General features: G+C 43.5%; 1 protein-coding gene across 1 annotated transcript in view; it reads left to right on the top strand.

Annotated features, from left to right (window-relative positions):
• Nucleotides 1–18,590, top strand: part of nrxn2b (neurexin 2b) — a 769,387-nt gene that overhangs the window by 417,468 nt on the left and 333,329 nt on the right. The window contains 3 exon segments of the mRNA XM_071206612.1: nucleotides 8,713–8,832; nucleotides 10,015–10,396; nucleotides 13,502–13,692. Of these exon segments, the coding sequence (XP_071062713.1) occupies nucleotides 8,713–8,832; nucleotides 10,015–10,396; nucleotides 13,502–13,692 (693 nt within the window).

The raw sequence follows: 18,590 nt of genomic DNA, 5'->3' as shown, positions 1-18,590 counted from the left end.
CATTGTTATTTTCTAGTCAACTTCATTCACATTCTGTACAAGGTTAAACATCCAGAGTAATGGGTAAGGTCAAATATGTAGTTGTATGAAGTTATGGCCAGGTTCAAGGATGGGGATAGGAACTCTAAAGTAAAGCTTCTGAAGAACACGTTCAATGCAGTGTCCTCAAACCGACGCCACATGTGTGCTTATGTGTAATCTTGGGTTGCGGGCAGGTTATCATTGTGTTCTTCAGGACGCGTCAGGGGGCCCTTTCTGTAGAGCTCTGAAATGTTCCGTTTTTATAGGATTTGTTATGTTGGGTGGGAGGGGAGCATTCAGCTGTTTGAACTTAAGAAGCAACACACTGTGAGGTTCTGTTGAAAAAAGAAAAGAAAAACCAATAAAAAGCTAAGCAGATTCATAGGAGATGCAGTTTGGGAAGGTGCTTTGGAAGTGGAGATCCAGTAGCCGGGACAGATCAGCTGTTGGTGTGCAGAGAGCGGCAGAGTCGTCCGAGGTGAAAGTGATCCAGCAGAAGGAGAGGGTTGTTGGAGAGACAGAAAGGGAGAGAGTGTGTGTGAGGCAGAGTGGGGGCGTTCCTCTTCATTACCGACACTAAGGAGCCATGCCAGGAGCCCAGATGGCAGAGGAGAGACGGGGCATGGGGTTGGCACATAAACTGCAACACACACTTGCACACTGCATACGTTCACACGCTCTAAACGTCGTAAAAAAATATGTAAATCTAAAGAATAAGTCCTCAAAGCTCAATATGCTCTCCTTACATTTTTGATATACAACCTAGTTACAACACACACACATATATTGTCCTCTAGATCACCTGCTTACACGCACACACACACACGCGCCCACACACACACACACACACACACACACACACACACACACACACACACACACACACACACACACACACACACACACACACACACACACACACACACACACACACACACACACACACACACACACACACACACACACACACACACACACACACACACACACACACACACACACACACACACACACACACACACACACACACACACACACACCACACACACACACACACACACACTCTCGCCCACACACATCATGTGTCATCCATCCATCCCGTGGTGTTCCCGTGCCACTCTGTTGGCCAGGAAAGATGCGCTGACACTGCACTTCTCTCCTTATCTGTTGGCAGTCTCACTTACTCTACCCACACACACACACACACACACACACACACGCACGCACGCACGCACGCACGCACGCACGCACGCACACACACACACACACACACAAAACTCACACATACACAATGACTACCATGTGATTACATTCCTTTTCTCAAACACTTCACCTTAAGTGATTCTCTAACCTAAGCCCTACATTTAAATATAGCATCACCTTTTTTAAATCGCCTCTCTTTATATGTAATTTACACACACACACACACACACACACACACACACACACACACACACACACACACACACACACACACACACACACACACACACACACACACACACACACACACACACACACACACACACACACACACACACACACACACACACACACACACACACACACAGACCCCCACTGGTCCAATTAAGAGCACTGGTCTGTTTGCAGAGCAGAAATGCAGGGCAGCATGTGTGTGTGTGGGAGATGTATCCATTGTGCACAGCATGCACTGCTCTCCTCTGCAAACTTTAACGGAAGAGCTCTCTAACACACACACACACACACGCACGCGGACACACACACACACACACACTCACACACACACACTTAGACCTCCTACAACTGTTGGGGCTGTTGAGGCCATACAGTCTCAGCGTACAGCCTGCAGTCCCTCCAGAACACCTAATACATGCCTACCATATACCCACACTGTAGCTGAAGTCCCTTTGGAACAGAGAATCCCTCTTAACACCAAATATGAGTCTGTTTGTTATACACGTTATACACGTCGTGAATATAAAGCTGGATACAGACAGTAACTTTGAAAGCAATCAAAGAAAAACACCACTAATGGGTTAGTGATTACTGGAAGAATGTTGGTGGTGTTCTTCTGCATGATCATGTTCAAATGTTAGATCAGATGTTGGCTGTCCGCACAGTAACGAGGACAACGTGTTTTTCCTGGAACGCTGACATATGCATGTCTTATTCTGCTGTATTTGTTGGCAGCCAGTTGTACACTAAGTATTTGATTAGGTGTATGTGCCCTCCGTGCTTCTTGTAGTACACAGACTCTTGTATACTAATTTTAGATGTATTGTCAGACACATGCTGGTAAAGTAGACACAAGTTGACATTTCCAAATTGCATTACAAACACCATTACAGAAAAGCAAGCCTGTCGGGTATTTCCTGTGGTTTTAGCTTGAAAGAACACATCGCCCTTTGGCATAAAGTATATTCAATGCACCTAAACAAGTATTAGCATGTGTCGGTGTGAGTGCGCTCACAATCATTCAGCGTGCTTCCCCAGATGGGTGCACAGTGGGGGGCTGCCTGGGGTCTATCACCTGTTAGTGAAATGCTAATCATGAACATAAATAAGTCCAACACTCATACTGCACATGCAAATGTTTCCACTTTGACTACGATATATGTCTTTCTTGATTGATCTTTTTTCAATCCTCCTCTTTTCCATGCAGTATGCATTTACAAAGAAATGCCCCTGGTCCTCATGTGGTGTCTCTCGTTGATTTATATCCTGCTCTGCTGTTCTGCATGAAACATATACTTCAATCATCTGGTTTCCCCCTTCATCCCAACATGTTCTCTGTTCTCTTCCTCGAGCCCCTCCTCGGGTTCTCCTTTTCTCACGTCCTGTTTTCTAACACTCAGCGTCCTCCCTCTTTCCTCAGAGTGGGGCTGCTGAGCTGAGAATGAAACACTATTGTTGAGCCATTTTAATTGGACTGCCTGTAAGTGCAGATTGTTGGTTTTCTCAGAAACGCGTGACCTAAAAAGTCCCCAGTGATCTACGCTAATAAGTAAGCCTATATTATTCTCTCGGAAATGTAAGTCAAAGAACTTGAACTGTTCTACTCTCTTTTCTCGTCACCTATGTGGCCACCTAACATGCTTCCAGTGTTAGACAGTGTGTACATAGCCCAGTAGGGTAGCCTGTTCTGAGGAGCATTTCATGTAGTCCACCTTGGTACCTTCTATCCCAACTTGAGCAGGAACCCAAAGGAACAAGGTTCAAAGCCCCATAATTCAATCAAAGTAGTAAGTGCAATATGTATTCACAATATCTGACTTTAAATGGAGTTAGATTTGTAATCCAAACTCTCATTGCATACAAGCATACAGCAGCCATCGTATTGGGGTATACTATGTCTTGATAGCTCAGGCATCACAATCAATCCCTCCCAGCAGAACTTAACTTCCTCACACCCCCTGCTGTAACCCCTGACCCCTACAATGTCAGCACTCTCACTACATTGGCTTGAGTGCCCCTGACAATGGCCTGCCCCCATGTATGACTGTGACTCATAGCTGGTTCTGTTGTGGTCTACTATTGCACCAGCCCGGACCCAGCAGGAACCGCCCGTGGCCCCTCACGCTGAGGCGCTGTTGTCCTGTTTGATACGTTGGCGGGCAGTGATCGCTCCTCGGTGGCCGGCTCCAAGCCCTCTGGCCAGCATTAGCCCTCCACGTGTTTGTTAGCTTAACAACATGTCGGGAGCGCTCGCTGGGTTCGCTGTGTAGCCGCCAGCATCGGTCACGGATGATTCTGAGTGACAGCGGGGATGTTAGCTGGACCACAATGTATATTCAATTCAATAGCTTTATTAGCATGGCCATACTTACATACAGTATTGCCAAAGCTCTGTATAGTTGCAACATCTATACAAAAATACACACAAATACACAGTTATATACATACTGCAAAGAACATGTTTTTTAAATCTTTCTGTCACATCTACACAGTGACATCAAACCAAACGTGCATCAGCCATCATTACCTGATTGTCATGATACACATGTTGTCATCAATGTCTGATTAGCAGCTTCCCTCTCCAGAGCTGCTTTGATTAGGGTTGAGGCGTAATGATTACACTACTGCGTTGGAGTACTCAGGGCTGCCGCGGCGACCACACAGCCTGAATAGAGGCGGATGGCAACGCCCTGCAGCCATTGGCTGTCGGCTCGTGTCCCATTGATCCGATTGCATTAATCAAGGTTGTTTACAGAGTGGACACAGAGACCAATGATGGATGACTGCTGGTAATAATACAACACTGTGCAAACATCACACCTCTCATTTGCGGTGATCACAGTCAATACGCTGCAATCGTGGCTATGTTGACTCTATATAGGAATCTCTCTGACATCTCTTTAGCTCCCATGTGACACTTTTAGAAGGTGGAAGGACATGTGACAGAACAAGAGATGAGAACAGGGGGACAGAGTGAGAGGGCATAAGTGGCAAGATGAGAATGAATTGCTTTTTAATAATCACCAGCTCTGTTATTAAAGAGCCCCGTGTTCCCCGTTGTAGTTCTAGCAAAGAGTCTCTGCTTGTGGCTCCGCTAAAGACTCAGTGGCTCATGTAACCCTGGCCCGCTCGTCCTCTGCTTCCTTGTTTGCAGTATTACCTAGCCAGCCATCTCATCCTTGTGAATCCACCCAGCTGTTTCTACAACCGTTGACCCCTTCAACCGATTTTCCTCAATTGTGTTGTTACCGTGTGCTGCACTCTGCCCCTACAAGCTAAAGGAGTCCCTCGCTGCTATGTTACCACCTTCTGCCCAGAGCTTTCTGTTGCTGGGCTAGCCCGTGTCAGAACTGCCTATATATCTTATTCCCCCTATTGTTGGTGATAATATGGCCAAATGGCTCCTGCGTGCAGCACTGGCCCCTGCTGTCCTGCGGCCTTTAGCAGTCAAGTCGAATAAATATTTCATGGGCCCTAATCTAAAGGGCAGCCATTCCAAATCATTTGTGCTGCACTAGACTATTCTAACTTTTATGATCTTACATCAGCCGGCTCTGCCGCTGCTCTGTTGCACTTTCTTTCCAAGTTGTTGGCTTCAGTTTACTCTCCGTTGTTCATCTTCATCCCATTTTATATTTCCCACCCTATCCTCCTATCTGTCTTTGTGGCAGCTTTAACTTCTCTGCTGGCAACTCTCGTCCATTCTTTGCAGCAATAGCAGCCTTTTCCCCTTTGTATTCACTTCACACATGGTGTGATCAAACATCTCTCTACCCAATTTCATGTGGCTGAAGACAAAAAGCCCATGAAAAAACAATATAATAAAAAAGTAACAGGAGTAAATGGGAAAGCAATTCTCGAGTGGGCCATGTGTGTGTTACTGCCAGGCGAGGCCATCAATTGATGGGCCTTTTGTCTACTTTAGAATACATAATTTCAAACACAACTGGGAAGAGGACAATCATATTTTGCCAGGCTGTAATATATCATCATGGCGAGCTCCAAGTTTAATACATACCAGCTTCAGCGAGCCAACTAGTCAGGGAAGAGCCACTGTCTCCAAACATCAAGTGGCATTTCTAACATAAGATAGGTAAACAAGAAATAATCAGTGCTAATGTTTTTAATGTCACATTTCTTTCTTCACCCGTCACAATAGCTTGTGCTCCACTTCAAGGCTGCCTAAAAGCGTAGAGAGTACAGGAGGTGGCTTAATGGAAGTGACTAGTCTCCTCCGGCTTCATCACTAGCCATGTGAGGGATGGTTTCCTTTTTGTTGTCCTGTCCCATACGTCCCTACTCTTGTGTGTCATATATATTAAATTGACATAGCCATTAATCAGCCACCACCTTGACTTTGAGCAATGAATCATGTCAACTCGTCATGGTGAATTGAAAGCGGGATTCATGACTCCTCAAACAACACCTTGACAGCTGGTCACTCCCTCACGCTGACACATTTTTCCAATGTAGCTGTAATAGGGCTCTGTCATTGGCTGGATATATACAGTATAGTCTGTTCCACACTTTGAATACACACTTATGTTCAGTGCTGCCCCTGGCCAACTTGTGGCCCCACGCAAAGGTGTGTCATTATGTGTCACGAGCAGGGTCGGCTCTAGAACAAATCGAATGGGGGGGGAAATCATTTACCAAGGGGGGGCACACACTGCCGTCAACAACCAACACACAAACACCAACGCAACTTCAATTTAAAAAAACATGCTGTGTAAAGTCTATTGTCTTTCGCACACATTGCAGGGTGTAGTGCTATTTTATAGCGCACCTATGACCTGTGCATGCATGCACGGTTGTGGCACAACCACCAACACAGAAACATATGGACATAGGCCACCATATAAAAAGTGTGCATATGTATTTAGTATCCTATCCATGTGAACATGTTTTAGGTGGGGGTGGACCTAACCTCCTCTAGGAGGGTCTGGGGGCATGCTCCCCCGGGAAGATTATTTTTAAAATATTGAAGTTGAAAGCATCAATCTGGTGCACTTTGAGAGCAACCTTAGGAGATCTATGGATAGCCTACATCTCTCAGCATCCATATGAAACAGAACTGTACACAGATTTACTTTTTCTTTAATGGATATTTGACTAATCACTCCCCTTTTAAACTGTATTCTTGTGTTACTGTCCTATAGTATTTCATACCCGTTTATCATTTGTAGTCTTAATTTTTAATAACTATAATGATCATATAAAGGTGTTCCTCGCAAATACTTGTTTACATAAATGGTGACCAAACCGTTTGAGACCCACTGAGATAACTTACACTAAAGTGAACTGTCTAAACACTGAGAGAGTCCTTACCTCACTGTGCTGACGTTATACGATCCTCTCAGTCTGACAGGAGAGGACTCTCCTCCACCTTGGTGTAGAAACAGCTCTTTATATCCGTTAGCATAGCTAGCTAACCAGATGCTAACAACAACATTCCACGTTACCGCTCGCGCACTCACAAAATGCGCTCGTGCCACACACACACACACAGAGCCGAGCTTGAATGAAACACAGAGACCCAGAAGTAGGCTACTTGTACTGTACTGTATATCCAACCCAGTCTCACGGCATTTCGTGTTCACCAACACGATTTTTAATCTATTGATTCGTGTTCACCATCACGATTTGCCCCTTTTTTTCGTGTTGCACAGCACGATTTTAAAAACAATGTATTTCTACTGGTAATGTGTTTCGTGCCTGCAGGCTGCAGCACGTCTTTTTCTCCGGTCGGGTCGTGGAAGACCGGAAGCTGTGTGGTTCATAAAAACATGTTCTTACTCAATATCAAGCCACAGTTATTGCTTTTATTTTAAATCGTATAATTTCGGACTTTTGTTGCCATCTGTGAGGAAAAGAAATGGGGCTCAGAGCCTCAGGATACTAAAATCTGTATTTTTAAATCTTTTTTTCCTTCTAATTTGTTATTCTTTTCAAAATAACACACTGTTATTTACTCACCAATAACACACAATTATCCTTGCTTTTATTTATTGGTTTAATTCCATAATCTCGGGCTTTTTTGGTGTCCATCAGGAACTGAATTTCAAAATAAAAATAACCCGGAAACAGACGTAGGCCTATAAGGGTTAGGCCTACGTCTGTTTCCGGTTATTTTTATTTTGAAATTCAGTAAAATAAAAATAACCGGAAACAGACGTAGGCCTATACACGAACACGAATCAATAGATTAAAAATCGTGTTGGTGAACACGAAATGCCGTGATACTGGGTTGGTATATCATATTATTTTCTATGGCTTTACTGTATAATCAGTGTAACAGATGAACAGATCGCCACCGGGCTTTCATCTAAACACACAGCCACGTAATGATAACAAAACAAAGGTCGGGGGTCATTGGTCAAGCAACACACCAATCAGAGAACAGCAGTGAGCACACCTCAGGCTATGTTTTATATTTGTATTCTTTATTTCTGATGTATTTCACACAAAAAACCTTTAGTGGAAACGTTTTCACTGATATGATTTTTTTTTTTAAAACAGCAAAGTGGCAAGGCTTGCCCACCCTGCGTTGGGGGGACACAGTGACTCATTTAGGGGGGCATGGCCCGCGAATGACCCCCCATGACACCGACCCTGGTCGCGAGCGTTGACGGGGGGTGAACTGTTAGTTCTCCGAAGCCTTGCAGTGGGTTAACTGCGGAGCGCATAACTGCGCCGCATTTGTTCATTAGATCAGTCTGCGTGAAGGGAGGGGCGTCCCTGCTTATCTTAATATGTATCTAAAAGTCCTTTTGCATACAGTATGCCGTTGCATTAAATTGTCTCCTTCAGTGATTGTTAAACAACAGCAATTGAGGTGAGCAGGGGCGATGCGGTTAACATATATGGTCCCACCCATAAAGTAAAGACGTAAAACATGACTTTATATAACGATTGTAACACTGTGTCTACAGTAGTCGTTGGCTGCCTTGTTTGAATCTACTTCCTGTACTGGTTAAGAGGTGTTTTGTCCTGCTGCCATTGATGACACCCTGCTGCACCACTGTTAGCTTTTGAGAAGACATTCGATTGTACGGTCTGTCACGCCGGATATTCCTTTAATTTCCAGTATACCAGGATAATCCATGGTGTGAATGTGTTCCGCAAACATGCAGGTTTTCTCCAATAGCACCGTCTCCTACTGAGTGTGAACTCTGTGTGTGTGGGTGTATGCGTAGGCATGCGCAGCACTCCCACTGTCCTGTGTGTGATTTGATTTCCCCCCCCCCACTACAGGCAAAGGACCTGAGACGCTGTTCGCGGGGCAGAAGCTGAACGACAATGAGTGGCACACAGTGAAGGTGGTGCGCAGAGGCATGAACCTGCAGCTGTCTGTGGATAATGTCACAGTGGAAGGTTAGTTGTGTTCAGCACACTGAGGGATTCATTTAGGGGTAGACTCAATAACACATCCACCCACAGGAAGTGACTAATTAGGATGACAATGATTCAGACATGGAGGAGGCGTACGGTTTGTTATTTTATTATTAAACTGATATTAGGAAGAGTGGTAACATAGCTTAACACATATATTACTGAGAATAAAATAAAAAGTTCTGCATTACATATAGGAGAGGAATACTTGTTATGGTCACAGTCTTGCATAATTGGATGTCTCATTTTAAGGCTGAAAATGGTAAACAGGTTAGTAGCAAACCCATAAAGATGTAAACAAGAGCTGAAATACTTACGCATATTAATTAAGTCCAGGCACCTAACTGAATTTAACAAGGGAGATATACTGTATACCGACAGTGAGTGAGCAGCTGTTTACAAAGTATGGAGTTACATGTTCCTACATCTTATAAGAACATAGCAAGAGAAAGGTCAAGACCAAGGTGGAATCACAGCGATCACAATATTGTGGCCCGAGGCGAAATGATGGCAGGTCAGAGGATGAAGTAAGACGTGAGAAAAAAGCTGCACGCTCGATAAAGGAAGAGAGTGGGCAAGCTGAGCCCAGAAACAAGCTCTGCATGGACAAGAATAAAGAAAAGAGCCCAGGGAGGACCTGCAGGGCTGACCAGGCTTCAGCAGGGAAGTCATTCTAATCTGCAGCTTGCCAAGTTCATTATTCTAAATCTACCAGTAAACACAATATCAATTGGTGCGTGTGGAGCAGTAATGTGATTGTCTTCAATGTTATGCTTAGAAAATATAAGCTTAACCTTAGTGAAAATACACAGTACAACAAAACCATATACTGTACAAAGACTGCTTTGGCAAGCAACCAGCATCTATTTACCATCTAATCAGTATAATGAAGATATGCCAACATGTGCGCAATTTGTTCTTACCACTCAATTACTATAGCAGGTATTTTAAATGCTAGTTCCTGAGTATTGCTTTACAGTTAAATGCATTTGAGTATTTCCCTTACTATTTTAAGTTTGACTTGCAATTTCCCAAGAAGTCATAAATGTTTCGTGTAACATATCATGCTTTGAAACGTACACATGTGTCTTCTTAGAATACTTATAATCCTTTGCCATTTTAATTTGGGGTTAATGCTGTTTTTTCTGTATCCCGCCCATTCAGGCAAGATGACTGGTGCCCACACACGTCTGGAGTTCCACAACATTGAGACGGGCATCATGACGGAGCGGCGCTTCATATCTGTGGTGCCCTCAAACTTCATTGGCCATCTCCAGGGCCTGACCTTCAACGGGTTGCCCTATTTAGACCAGTGCAAAAATGGCGACATCTCGTACTGTGAACTGAACGCCCGCTTTGGCATGCGCCACATCATTGCAGATCCGGTGACGTTTCGAACGAAAGGCAGCTACTTAGCGTTAGCCACTTTGCAAGCTTACGCCTCGATGCACCTCTTCTTTCAGTTTAAAACCACCACGCCCGACGGCCTGATGCTCTTCAACTCTGGAGACGGTAGTGACTTCATAGTCGTAGAGCTGGTGAAAGGGTGAGCGCCATGTGATTTGAGTTAATTGAGGAAGTGCTATGATTCACTGTTAATTATTTTATTTCCCAAAATCTCCTTTGCCTATTGTCACAAAAATACATAATTTCACCCTAATGTCCTTTTGTGTTTGGGTTTAAAAATGATAGTTGATATGTTTTAAGTTATTTATTTTCAATCATCGATTGACAGATCAAGTGTTAGCCGTCAAACACTGTGAGCAATAGTGATTAAGCCCATTCCCTGCTAAAGCTAACCCAGTTGCACTCAGGATGCTACTGTGTCATCACTGAATCACCACACGAATCAAGAACATGGTTATGAATTATCTCTCATTTTTACTCTGTGTTCTACAATATAAAACTGAAACCCTTTATTTTTCAAAGTTAATGCAGATGTGAGTCCTTTTAATGCTGGTATGAATCTCAGTATGCTGGATGAAAGTGACTTTAGTGAAAGGATTTATGATCAGTTGCCTTCAAAGATGCACATATCACAGAGAAACAAAGTGGATACATATCAAGTAATTTTTCTTTAACGTGCTTTTTAAAAACCATTAAGGGTGGGGTAGGTAAGTTTGAGAAACCGGCTCGAGATACACTTTTTGTTATATTCCATGGAATGCTCTTAATATCCTGATGGCAATGAATATCTGAAGAATCTTAAAATAATCCATAGAAAAATGTTCATCTATGGAAGCCGTAGCGCTGTAAAAAACACGACCAATCATGTTAGCCGGCCCGGCTAAAATAACTGGATGTGTGGTGGCCCTGAAGTGCAAGACACCACAGCATTTCACATTGGACGGAAAGGGTATTTGGGCGGTGGTGGCTTGGCAATTGGCTTGGCAATTGGAAGGTCACCAGTTCAAGTCCCGGCAAGACCAAGTGCTACCGAGGTGTCCCTGAGCAAGGCACCGTTCCCTACACTGCTCCCCGGGCGCTGTTCAAAATGGCTGCCCACTGCTCCTAACACTAGGATGGGTCAAATGCAGAGAAACAATTTCCCCACGGGGATTAATAAAGTATATCAAAATCAAAATCAAAAAAAAAAAATTCCTTTAGGGAGAACAATTCGTGTTTATGATTGGACAGAGCCAGCCAGAGAAGCACTGCTGTGATTGGTTGTTTTTGCTGCCAGTCAAGAAATGACGCTTCGTGATTGACCCAACACATCAGCCGTTAGCTGTTAGCACACACTCAGAGCTCACAGCTCCTCATATCTGTTCAGAAACTGGACAAAAGTTAAACATGTACAAACCACAGACTGTCTATGTCATGGCGAATACAGTCGCTGCTTTATTTATGTCTGTATGACGTTGTTGTGAGTGTGGACGGAGCAGCTACAGGTTAGTTTAGCCTGATCGATCCGATTCCGATTTACATGGAGATACAGCCCGCCCCCTCTCCAGCGTCTTGTTTGAATGATAGGAGTAAACACAGAATTAATGCTTTATTAATTCATGGTTTTTAAGGGGCTTATCTCCACGTAAATACTATGGTAGACCACCCAATATTCGCATCGCTCTAATCGCTCGAGTTTCACCGCGGCTGTCAGCTGTGTTTGCTCTTGTCATTCCAACAAGACGCGCTGGAGAGGGGGCGGGGCGTATCTCCATGTAAATCCAATGGGAGATACCAACTACAACAAAATGAACATATTTGACCGTGATTTAATTGTAATACATGTTTCAAAGTGATGCCGAAGTAACTACATACTGATAACGGTTAGTAAAAACCATGAATTAACACTTTGACAAGTCTGCAGACAAGACGGCAGGCGAAAAGCTTTTAAAATGCGTGTTTTCTGAATGGAATCGGATCGATCAGGCTAAACTAACCTGTAGCTGCTCCGTCCACGCTCACAACAACGTCATACAGACATAAATAAAGCAGCGACTGTATTCGCCATGACACAGACAGTCTGTGGTTTGTACATGTTTAACTTTTGTCCAGTTTCTGAACAGATATGAGGAGCTGTGAGCTCTGAGTGTGTGCTAACGGCTGATGTGTTGGGAGGGACCGGTTGGGACATATTTCGCTGTCGGGCGTTGACCAATCACGAAGCGTCATTTCTTGACTGGCAGCAAAAACAACCAATCACAGCAGTGCTTCTCTGGCTGGCTCTGTCCAATCACAAACAAGAAGTGTTCTTCCTAAAGGAATACCCTTTCCGTCCAATGTGAAATGCTGTAGTGTTTTCTGAAATGCTGCGGTGTTTTGCACTTCAGGGCCACCGTATGGATGGTCATGTGCGCGTTCGTGTGTGTTGGAGGAGGGGCTCTGTAAGGAAGTGGCAGATCCTTTCCGGCTGTGTATTTTCAAATTCTAGCGCACTCGAGCCGGTTTCTTCAAAATTACCTACCCCACCTTTAAGTGAGTGTTAATGAATAACTGTGCGCACAATTGATCATTCTGACTGCCAACACCTTTTGTAAATGTGCTATACAGTAAGCTAGCACACCCCAAATAAACTGGTTAAAATTCAAAGCTGTTCATAATTATAGTATCAAAAAGAGGCTTTTGTTTGTGTATCTCTCTTCCTCCTGTGCACGGTTAAAACACAAAAGCCTGAGCTGCCTCTGTAGAACAAAGACAAGAGGCTACATAAAGGAATTGGAAGCAAGGCTGAAAAAACCCATACCTTAAATGAAACCGTCACAATAGCACAAATACAAAGACAGCCATATGTGTGTGGAAGGGAGGAATTGTGCGTCCTCTTCTGCCTTTGGGCATACGGCAGCTTTTTGACAAACCATGTTAATTTTTCAGATGTCAAATCAGTAAATAATCATAAACCCCCTAAGCCTCATGAGCAACCATTTAAACTGGTAACATGCTCTTCGAGAATATTAGAGACAAAGTAGGAGAGCACTTCACTTCATTATGCTAATGAAAATGGAGTGTTGTTGACTTTGACCAGTCATCAGGGTCTGTCATTGAAAGAAAACATGTTGTGATGAGAACATGCAGTTCTAATTCTAACTATTACGTTGATTGTCCCCATTTTTCACAAATGATGTTCATTCCGTTCTCTTCAAGAGCAGCTTTTGCATCAGATGTGCAGTGGCACAAACACCCTCTCACACTCCGATGTGTTTCGACACAGATTTGTCCACTACGTCTTTGATCTGGGCAATGGGCCGTCGCTGATGAAGGGCAACTCAGACAAGACCCTCAATGACAACCAATGGCACAACGTGGTGGTGTCCCGGGACGCCAGCAATGTACATACCCTCAAGATCGACGCACGCACCGTTACACAGCACTCCAATGGAGCCCGCAACCTGGACCTCAAAGGTAAGAGAACACCTTCTAGTTATGAGTCTTTTAGAAATGTTTACTTGGAGTGTTTCAAAAAAAGTTTCGTCCTTGACAGAAACAGTCATCATCACACACATTATAACTGCATTTTCTGAAAAGACCAATAGCCCAATTCGTACTCTTCACGTTTAGCCATAAAGTGATGACTGTCTTTGATGGAAGCACCTACTGTTTGACTTCTTGAATCATCTTCATGTAATAGCCGTGGTAACAGAGCACTTACATGCAAATAGGTGTCTCCAGTCTGCTGGATGCACAGGTAATTGTAATCGTCAGACCTCATGTTTTCAGGTGTGTTATTTGGATGCTTGAGAGTGGTTGCCTGCAGTGCCGAAGAGTGATGGTAATGGAACAAAAAGTAGAAAGTCAAAAAGAAAGACATACAAGTGTGTGTCTGTAGCAATATTAAGATAAGCTCCGGATGATTCACTTTGATGCTGTCTTGTCCCAGAGTCTGGAGTGCTCTTGAGGCTGCTGGTTGTGTAAGACACATCAGAAGTCAGGACCATCCCCCGAGGGCCACCGACGGATTGGAAGAGTCAAAGGATCCCAAGAGGCCAGGAGCTTTTTTGGGAAGACATGATTTATTGACAGACTTTTTACAGTGTTGTCCTTTGGGGGTATGCATAGTGCAATTAAAACGGATAATCATAACGGGGGGTTCAGTGTGAGAAAAAGTTTTTAGAAAGTACTACATTTTTCACTGAAATCTTCTTCTTCGTCATCGTATTTTACATTTTCCCACGTTTTTTACGACACCGCTAACGTAAGTGAGCGGTAAGATTTTACTGCATCACACATAGGGTTGGGTATCGTTTGGATTTTAACGATTCCGGTTATTTTCGGTTCTCGATTCCGGTTCTTTGAGAGGGTAAAAATAAGTCTCATGACAAACTGGGAGAAAAATATATTTATGAAAACATTAAGTCAAATCTGTATTCCTATTTACAAATCACTTCATACTGTTTAATTTCTTACGGTTATTGAATACAAGTGCTGCAGTTTGAGAATGTACAATTGGCCCAGTCTCCTCTGATGTTACACTGCAACCTGCCTGTGAGACAGAGTCCAACCACACATGTCCTGCAATACACATGCTGCAGCTGCCCAGCTGCTCACTGTTTGTAAAAGTAAATGAATAGTATTTTCATTTCAATAATGTACTTTCTTTACCCTGCTTCATAAACAATACTGACATCCCTGTGCTCCTCCGAGTCTGGGGGTCCGGGGATGTGAGGACAGCGCGAGGACAGACGGGGAGGCTGCGTCACTTCATAAAGGAAATGGCGGTCAATATTAACAACACAGGAGCTAAAACGCTTAATAACCTTCATTACGTGTTAGAGAAAGAACATAAGAAAGTTTGACAAAGATGAGGCTGTTAAACGGGCAGCGGATCCGCTGTGTGTAGAAAGAGAGAGAGAGAGAGAGAGACGCTGAGCTGCACCGTGCAGCGACAGCTGATACGGAGCATGGAGAGAGCTACAGTCCGCGGGGCTCGGCCTCGCCTCCTGTCCTCACAGCTCGGCCTCGCCTCCTGTCCTCACAACTCTTATTAATCCCGGTACCGGACAATTGTTATTTGTTCCTACTCGGAACCGAGTTTTGCTTCCCAACCCGGCCACTGTGCTACACTTCCCGCCCCGCCCCCGTCTAACTGTACAGAAAGCGGTGAGATGTATTTCCTTATGAATCGACAAGCAGAACCGAAAGTAACACTTCTAAACTAACAATGGCGGACACGTACAGTTTGCGAATGAGTTCTGCCTTTTGTAAACTGAATGTATCAATAATTTGTCAATAAATCAGGCGAAAAACGTCACTTGTCCGCCGGACAAGTCAATTGAAAGATCTACTTGTCCGATATTGTAAACAACACGTCCCGGACGGTGGGACATGTACTTTTTCGCACACTGTGCACTATGCCAGTGTCCTTACGTTGGGTTGCAGACAAGGCTACAGAACCAGCTTAAACCGGAGACATGGCGATCGAAGAGGGTACAATTAGATACAGCTGCAGTGAGACATGTAATTAGCAGCCTGGTCTCACTCCATGGCGTGGTGAAATGCAAATAAAGTGCGTCATACACAAGGCCAATTATGCTATTGCTGCTTAAGCTCTGGAGGAAGATATACAGCCCCCACATGTGAGCTAACTTAACAAGACTGCAAAGTCAATAGAAGTGTCAGTAATTACTAGATATAATGAATGCTTGCTTTCAACACGTTTAAATATAGCAAGCTGCAGCGTAATATGTCTTCATTAATCATTGGTGATGTATAGATAAAACAAGTGCACCCATGCACTGTTCATCATATATCTGCTCTGGTCATGTCCTACTTGAAATGTAGCAATTAATGGCTTTACTAAGGAGGTTTCTTTGTGGACTGATTGCTTCTGTGTCAACTGTGGACAGGGCAGCTGTCAATCAACTATGAGCCTGTCAATGATGTTTTAAACAGAGCGTGCTTCTGTCCTGTAGGTGTGTGACCGTGTTGTTTTAGGTTTCCATCTTATCCAGGACCATTACCCCACATCATACTTGTCTTTAAACATTTTCTTCTATATAAAAACATGATGAACTGCGTCTTTTCAAATCAAGCTGCTTCACAAAAACACCCCACACAGAAGATGCATAATTGTTCATTAAAGTTTACAAAATGTAAAGATAATCTGTTTTCCCGTTATTAGGCCAGACAGTGTTTTTGTCTTAGCATTCCTTCACAGCATGTGTGATTAATAGACCATTTTACCTCGTTATATAAAACACCAACCAAGCGTGTGCCAACGAGATCCCTCAGCTGTCCGCCGCAGAACCATGCGGCGACAATGGCTTCATTTGCATATTATATAGTACAGACACCCCATTGAATAATTTGTCTCACAAATGAACCAGAAGGCAGCCGTTTCAGTGCCCAAGACACACAGAATACATGGCCCTCCATCTGTGTTATTGATCTGAGAGACATCGGTGACATACTCTTCAAGGGGTCTTTTTCTTTATCTCAGCAACTCTGCTCTTAAGGGTGTGGAGGCTGAGGCAGATCGGTGCCAGTGGGAAAAGTAATAGTTGTACATCTTGCTTCAGAGGACTTCGGTGGGGAAGACGTGTCTCTTATCGTACATTCCCTCGTCTAATTGGGCATTCAAACATTGCTCCGTGGTGCTGCGACCATTCCCTTGTAGAACTATCCAAAAACACGCAAACAAAACCTTCAAGGCAGCCATCCATCTTTGTCAGTTAAAGTACGGCGAGGGAACAACACTTAGTCCTGGAGGATAGCACTGAGTGGAGTTAGCGTATGTTTGAAGACGGACACAGTTTTGAGATCATGTTGATAAACTGCAGAACACAGTTCTCATATATAAAACAAGTCAACAGGAACTTTATCAAATATCACAGCAAATATGATAATACAGATTTTGCGGAAACATAATATGAATCACACAAAGATGAGTTTCACAACACTATTTAGTGCCCTACAGGGAGTGCAAACATGTTTTACTTAAACATAATTTGGATATGGAAAGTGAGACTCAGCAGATGTGACTACAGCCTGAGTTCAAGCTTACTCAAACGGTGTTACGCTTCAAATGAATTGGAGGCTGAGAGTGTTCCTTCTTCCATATACATATGTTTCACCAGCATAGTACATCGTTACCGAACTAGGACTGCTTGCTCGGGTCAATATGTTCGTGTTGCTTACAGGGTAGACCAGGTGGAGCTTATTGACAGACACATTATAAAGACTATATCAAACAAACTAAAACGAATAGGCACCTGCTAAGTCATCACATGTGTCCTTAACTCTTGCTTTTCATTGAATCATCTATGGTGTCCATATCTAGTCATATTCAGCATGATACTGTGCCTGTTCAAGATAGAGATACTGGCCTTGATACATGGCAAGCATCACAAGAGGAAGCAACCGTGCAATGAACACTATCTGTCATCAAATGTTTCTTTTTGAAGCGCTCGTGACTAGAATGTTCACAATAGGGATCCTGTGCGGTATACATTGTTACCGGTTAGGAGCAACCCCCCTCCCCAGGCGCCACTTTGCTCCAATAGAAATGTAGTAAATGATCACTGAATAAGTTCCAAAGCAATAATGGCCCCACTTTTCAAACCCATCCCTCCAACCTCTGCAGGGCGGTGTCAAACAGCTTCATGTTGAGTACGTTCTGATATGTTGTCACATACACCTGACATGGTTTGACTAGTGTACATGTATGGTGTGAAGTGTTTCAACTCTTATCAATATCAATATTGTTTTATCGCTTGCCAGGTGTTTCTTTTAGCATTTTCACAACAGTAATTATTAGCTTATTTGTGTCAAGGGTAGAGTATAATTACCAGAACATAAAACAAGACTATTATCCAGAAGACAAGCAGCATGATGTAGAGAATAAAGCAGGCACACTTAGCAGCATCCTTTTGGTGACAAGCAGGAAAAAGTCTCTATTGTCTTCCTTTTATGTAACACTCGCACTAGTACCACTACTTGGGGGGAAGCGAGTGTCGGTGTCTCTATTTATTTATGCTCATCATGCCGAGGTATCACAATTAATTTAACAATGATATATTGATCATTAATTCATTAGTGCTGCACATAGCATCTTAAACCAAGGGCATCTCATGTTCATTAATTAGTCGATGTCCTCTGACTAAAGCCATTGAGTGTCCTTCTAACATCCTCTAGCACAGTGCTTATCAAAGTGTGGTCCGCGGACCAATGGTGGTCCGTGAGCGCCCCCTAGTGGTCCGTGAGTATATTGGTAACATTTCATATTTGAAATAAATAAATATATTTAAGTTTTCCGCACCCTCGTGGGAATATCTCCGCAATGGAGCGAGCTTAAGTTTCACTTT

Source organism: Pseudochaenichthys georgianus, chromosome 18 (assembly GCF_902827115.2).
Source record: "Pseudochaenichthys georgianus chromosome 18, fPseGeo1.2, whole genome shotgun sequence".
In the NCBI taxonomy this organism is placed as follows: Eukaryota; Metazoa; Chordata; class Actinopteri; order Perciformes; family Channichthyidae; genus Pseudochaenichthys; species Pseudochaenichthys georgianus.
Note: the sequence above shows the minus strand (reverse complement) of the source record. Positions and strands in the feature narration are given on the sequence as shown.